At 49.6% G+C, this 6,331-nt stretch overlaps 2 protein-coding genes across 2 annotated transcripts in view; both read right to left on the bottom strand.

Annotated features, from left to right (window-relative positions):
- Positions 1-3,842, bottom strand: part of Tsfm (Ts translation elongation factor, mitochondrial) — an 8,768-nt gene extending 4,926 nt beyond the window's left edge. Inside the window, exons 1-4 of the mRNA XM_021205036.2 lie at positions 3,767-3,842; positions 3,447-3,620; positions 2,541-2,669; positions 1,337-1,459 (exon numbers count right to left, since the gene is read on the bottom strand). Of these exons, the coding sequence (XP_021060695.1) occupies positions 1,337-1,459; positions 2,541-2,669; positions 3,447-3,620; positions 3,767-3,841 (501 nt within the window). The 5' untranslated portion in view covers position 3,842. The remainder of the gene's footprint in view (positions 1-1,336; positions 1,460-2,540; positions 2,670-3,446; positions 3,621-3,766) is intronic.
- A 1,463-nt stretch (positions 3,843-5,305) lies between these two features.
- Eef1akmt3 (EEF1A lysine methyltransferase 3) overlaps positions 5,306-6,331 on the bottom strand; it is a 7,967-nt gene continuing 6,941 nt past the window's right edge. Inside the window, exon 3 of the mRNA XM_021205037.2 lies at positions 5,306-6,044. Within this exon, the coding sequence (XP_021060696.1) occupies positions 5,635-6,044 (410 nt within the window). The 3' untranslated portion in view covers positions 5,306-5,634. The remainder of the gene's footprint in view (positions 6,045-6,331) is intronic.

Below are 6,331 nucleotides of genomic sequence, written 5' to 3'. Positions count from 1 at the left end.
CACACACACACACACACACATACACCAGTGCTATGATGTGATAGAGATGGTTTCCTAAAGCAACAAGATGTCTCTTATCCTTTTGTTTGTTGAATGATTGAGACAGGCTTTCTCTGGGTAGCCCAGGCTGCCCTCAAACTCACTCTGTAGACCAGGCTAGCCTCAAACTCAAGAGATCCACATGCCTGTCTCCTGAGTCTGGGATTAAAGGCACTGGCAACCAGGTCCACCAAAATAATGTCAGTGTATTTAATTCAATCTTAGTATATTATCTAATTCAGATTTGATACTTCTATGTATGTTTTTGGTTTTTAAAGAATTATTTACTTTATGTATATGAGTACACTGTGGCTGTCCTCAGACACACCAGAGGGCATCAGACCCTATTACAGATGGTTATGAGCCACCATGTGGTTGCTGGGAACTGAACTCAGGACCTCTGGAAGAGCAGTCAGTGCTCTTAATTGTTAAGCCATTTCTCCAGTCCATTTCTTTTATTTTTGAGACAGGGTCTCACTGCGTAGCTTGTTTCGTCTGTCTGTCTGTCTGTCTCTCTTTCTCTTTTCCTTGAGAGTCCCTTTAAGGGACTGTCAATTCATGTGATACTTTGAATTGTGAATCTGTGGCTTCCGATAGCTAGGGCTGATCAATCAATCAGCTTGTGATCAACAAGAGTCAGGACCACTGACCGAAAGCTTTGCTTTACTGGGACAATCAATGCTGTCTAGCTGGGACTGAGAGGCCAGCATGGCTGAGGGAAGATCTTCTGGGAAGTGTTCCCTCAGGGTCATCACCGTGTCAGGCAGCATGAGCTGCATCCCCAACACCCACATAAAAAGATGGCACGAATCTGTAATCTAGCAGTGGAGTGGCAGTGGTCTTTCTGAGATCCGCTACTAACCATTCGGGCTCAAGGGTGAGCTCCAGGTTCACTGAGAACCCCTGTCCTAAAAAAATGATGGAAGCCAGGTCTAATGGCTCATCTAATTCCAGAGTTCAAGAGGCAGGGGCAGGAAGATCTCTGCAAGTGTGAGGCCAGCCTTGTCCCAGAGAAGCCAGGCCTAGAGAGATCCTGTCTCAGAAAAGGCAGCACTCGGGAGGCAGAGACCAGCCTCTCTGAGTGAGTTCCAGGACAATCGGAGCTACACAGAGAAACCCTGTCTCAACCCCTTCCCCACACAAAGAGAGGAGCATAGCTCATTGGTAGAGCAGTGAGGCCAAGTTTCTGGGTTCAATCCTCAATCACTCACCCCAAAAAGGTAAAAAAAAAAAAAGGAACAGATCCTAAAGTGTGGAAGACAAAACTCAGCGAGCTGGAGACGACCTGCATGCTCACCTTACTGTATGTGGAGAGCTGATCCGTCAGGTTCTGACAGTGCGCCATGGTTCCCAGGGCTACTTGCTGGACCAACTGTTGAAATTTTAAATTTCTGGAGACGAAATCTGTCTCACAGTTTACCTGTGGGAATGCATGGATATTGCTGTATAAGTTGTTTACTAATAGTTTCTAAAAGTGCCTTAAGGTTGGAGACCTGGCCAAGGTATTGATGGGACAAGCTACAGGCCCACAGTTCCAGGGTGGCAGAAGCCAGGGAAGGAGTCAGTGGCAGCCTGCATACCCAGGAGGATCCCAGAACACCCTGAGGGACTCGCACCATGGCCACTTCATCCACTGTTTGTGAAGTGTCTCGGGCTGGCCTTGAACTCGATAGGTAGTCCAGGATGACCCTGAGATGACCTTCCGGCCTCTACCTCCCGTGTACTAGAATTACACCCACAAACTGCCATGTCCACCCCCTAAACCACGTTTGTTTTTATCTGTTTTTAAGGCCTTGACCCCAGACTCCTCTAAGCCTGCTACTTACTGGTCACCACTACACCAAGTAATACACCAAGTAATACACCAAGTAATACGTTACTACAGTTACTAACTTTCTCATCGTGGCTTGGTTTGTTTAAGAGTAAAGGTCAGGATTCCAGCTTGTAGCCTAGCTGCCCTCAAACTCATAGGAACCCTCTTCCCAAGTGTGCCGTGAGCACAGGTGAGAACCCGCCGCCACCCCCCCACCCCCGCTACTGCGAGTTTCTGTGTCTATCACTTACAGTCGTAGCATTTTTTAGCACTTAAGTCTAACACTTAGAAGAAATGATCTAGGATGCTAGGCCAACTCCCATCAGGATACCTATGCATTTACATTCTTGTTTTTTCCTTTTAAGATTTATTTATTATATGTGAGTACACTGTATCTGTCTTCAGACACACCAGAAGGGGGCGTCAGATCTCATTATAGATGGTTGTGAGCCACCATGTGGTTGCCGGGAATTGAACTCAGGACCTCTGGAAGAGCAGTCAGTGCTCTTAACCACTGAGCCATCTCTCCAGCCCTGCATTTACATTCTTAAACCTGTCACATAACTGAGGCCTTGGGGACTTCACTCCAGCCACTGCTTACAGATTCCTTAAGCATGCGTAGGGTCCACCACAGACCGGACATTCCGAGACACAGCTGCTTCTAGTATGTGGCATCCCAACAACACACCTCTACCAAAACAGCTGTGTTTCCCTCCTGCAGGAGCCCAATCAAGCCTTCTTTAGTCTTCCTCCCATAGAGCTTGGCGGCTTTGCTCCACCCTTCCTTCTGGGCCTGTTTGTGCAGCCAGTCCTCTGCCTACAAGTGCAAAAGAAACAGAGGAGGAAGTCAGTCACGGGAACTAGAAATGGAAGGTACTTTAAGATATGTCCAAACCATATGACTTTTTTCTTTTTTTTTTTTTAAAGAATTATATATTTATTTTATATATGTAAGTACACCGTAGCTGTCTTTAGACACATCAGAAGAGAGCATCAGATCCCATTACAGATGATTGTGAGTCACCATGTGGTTGCTGGGAATTGAACTCAGGACATCTGGAAGAGCAGCCAGTGCTCTTAACCGCTGAGCCTTCTCTCCAGCCCCCATATAACTTTTTCTGCACACCCACATGCTATAACAGAAACCACTAAATGCTCTACACCGGGCGCTGTAGTAGCTGGTGCTTCTCTGCTTTTACTCTTTACGACCCCACTATGAGATAGATGGTAGTGTTTTCATTATACAGACAACGCTAACACGAAAAGGATTCATTGTGATCTCCAGAGTTATAGCGGGTGTGAGGGCCTCTGGAGTCTAACTCCTAAATTTATACAAACACCGATCTCCAGGCAGCAGCAAATCTCATGGCCATAAGGAACATGGACTTCAGCAAGTTAAGTTTCCAGGTTAACTGCTTCCAGTGAAAACGATGTCGAAGAGTAAAGCTCTCGTTTAAGCCAAACTCTCCTCTTTGGGTTCTGTCGCTCAGGACACTGGGCAGCAGCAGATCATGTCTATGCTCCCCAGAGTGACCCCCGGAAGGAAAGCATGGGGTGGAGCCGTGGCACCAAATCTCACAGCACCTCCTCCCACCTGCTTGAGGTCACCGCCACAAGTCTCCAGAGCCTTCTTGCAGTTGACAAAGGAGTAGCCTGTTTTCCGCCGCAGTTTCATGAGGAGCTCCTTGCTGGAGGCAGCAGAGGACAGCGAGGGGCCCGCGTGAAACGTGTGCCATGGCTGGGACGGCTGGAGCAGGACAGCCCTCGCCTGGGGAGAGGAAGGAGAAAGGGATGAGCGCCCGGAACAGGACGGGAGGAGAGGGCGCACGTCCGCGGGGCGCCGGGGGCACCGTGCGCGGGCCAGGGACGGGAGAAGGGGAGGGCGCGCGCGTTCACGGAACCGGGAGCCCTCACCGAGCGGCCGGTGCACGCCACCGGGAAGAAGCGCAGCGACCGCAGCAGCGACATCCCTCCGGCACTCCCGCCCATCGGCGCATAGCCGAGACGCCGGCCTACGGCGTGGCGCGAGGGCCAAATCGCCTCCCAGAACGCGTGGCTCGAGGATGCTGCCACCTGCAGGTCGGAGGGATGTGGCCGCTTCTTTAGCTTGCCTTATTAAAATATTTCACAAAAGTCTTAGCTGTAAAGTGGCCACGAAATAACAACACAAGACATATAGGTGACACTTTGTTTCTTTATTTCCAATGTACTTTTATATTCATTATCCATGTATGAGTCCGGACACACGGCAGGTAGGTAGGGTGGGCTCAGGAAATTGCCCAAGGTCACCTGGAGAAGCAGAGTTCCTTCAACAAACTCAATAAATAATTGCTGAATTAGCAAAATATCTGCTGAACACATGTGAGCCCGGAGCTGTTGCTAGTTTCAGGGGATCGGTGATGCATAAATCATAGCTTTGCCCTCCAATGCATCTATTGGTCTGAGGAAATAAGAACCAGGTAAGGCAATATAAGGTCCCTAAACAGTTAAAAGACATCCAGTCAAGGAAACCACATCCAAACAGAAAGCTCAGGAAAAGGAGTGGTTTTTTTTCTTGTTTTGATTCCAGAAACAAAGCATAAGTGTAGACAGAGAGCAATGGCCCTTCCTGGAAGGGAATCATGCAGAAAGTGGAGATGTCAGGGAATGCCAGATAGAGTTAGGGAACAAAGCTTTAAGACACTTTAGCTAAAAGTGCAATAGAAACAGAGTAGGAAATGAGATACAAAGTAGTTTAGGAGCAGGTGTGTGTGGCCTGAGTACCAAGCAAAGACGTTTGTTCTGGCAGAAGAAGCTAATTAGCTCAGGTTTGGGAAAATGGCAAAAGTTTGAGGCGTGGCATCTAGGTTAAGAGAACAGTGGCAGACGCACCAAAGATGGTTGTGTGCCAAAAGGCTAAGTAAAAAAGAGCCAGACTGCTCCGGAGGGAGGGACGAGAACCAAAGGCAAAACAAGAAGGAAAACCTGGACGTGGAAGGAAGAACTAGAGGTTACAGGAACCTAGAACCCAGCCCAGAATGTGATCACATGATGCCTGCGAGCAGGTCTTGAGCTTTGCAAAGGATGACGAAGCTACAGACCAAGGGGACATCTCTGATTCTCCTCCTGGGGCTCAGGTCTAGGAAGAATTACCCTATTGAGACTCTTATTTCGGGCATTCTGGGGTATCTCGGTGCCCAGACTCGCCCTGTTGAGACTCTTATTTCGGGCATTCTGGGGTATCTCGGTGCCCAGCTTTCTGGCAATGTTTGGAGATACAGAAGAGATAATTAATGCCTGTTTTTCCCTTTAAAAATATCAAAGACGCCGGGCAGTGGTGGCGCACACCTTTAATCCCAGCACTCAGGAGGCAGAGGCAGGCAGATTTCTGAGTTTGAGGCCAGCCTGGTCTACACAGAGAACCCTGTCTCGAAAAAAAACAAAAAAGTTTTAAAGAGTCCATGCCGTTTAAAGAACTGGAAGTGGTGGCCTCTGCAGGGACTATTCATACCATTTATTCCTAACTATCCTGACTGCCCTCCTCTGAAGGCAAGTGCTTTCTTTGGGCTTTAAACTCAAAGCTCCTGGGGCTCTGCCATTCCTAACAGCAGCCACCCTTCTGCATCTGTAGTTAGGGGAACTGAAGAGAAGAGGGAAGGGAGAAGATAGGGGAGGGGGAGATGGGGGGATGGGAGACGAGGGACGGGACGGGGACAGGGGTGAGGGGGAATCCTTCCTTTTCTTTTCTCCTGGTGTTCACGGTTCTGGAGGGATGCCATTCCTCCACTGAGGCAAGAGTTAGGTCAGCAGAAGTTGTACTGTCCAGCAGGTGTCACCTCCCTGTGCCTGGCCCTATAGATGTTGACATTCACATCCTCATCCCGCTGGGCCAGCTCCAGGTGGAAGTGCTGGGGCAGGAGGCGCTGAAAGAAGGTCTCTGCCCCGTGTTCTGCTCTCATCTTGGAGGCCAGGTAGATGGTGCCGTGGGGCCCACACAGGTGTCGGAGGGTCCCCAACAGCAGCGGGAAGGTGGGCTCCAGGTACACGATATCTGCCCCCAGCACCAAGTCATAGTTTCCAGGAAAGACATGCTGGTCAGTTCCCCAGGACAAGGCGCACACCTGAGCCCGGCCTCCGGGTGGCACATTAGCGTGGACGTTATCCTGGATTTGCTCTAGGGCCACTGGCAAATCAGTGATGGTAACATCTCCCCCTGAGGGAGAGTGGGGAGGAAAAATGCAAGTCAGAAGGACCAAAACAGGGCTCCTGACTCCTGTCTGGACGGTCAGAGACAGTAAGGTCTCGTGTCTCCATGACCCGAAGTCCATACTTTGGCTTTGAGTTGCCCTGACCTCAGTGCCAGCCACGCCAGCCGCTCTCCTTACTCTACATTCTACAACATCAACATTCTCTCTGAGCTAATCTTCAACCCCTCTGCTCAACACACAACAATCAGATGTCAGCAAAAGCCTGAGCAAGACTAAGCGGGGGGGGGGGGGG

The sequence above is a fragment of the Mus pahari genome, chromosome 9 (assembly GCF_900095145.1).
Source record: "Mus pahari chromosome 9, PAHARI_EIJ_v1.1, whole genome shotgun sequence".
Taxonomy (NCBI): domain Eukaryota; kingdom Metazoa; phylum Chordata; class Mammalia; order Rodentia; family Muridae; genus Mus; species Mus pahari.
The sequence above is the reverse complement of the archived record's forward strand: the minus strand, read 5'-3'. Positions and strand labels throughout refer to the sequence as shown.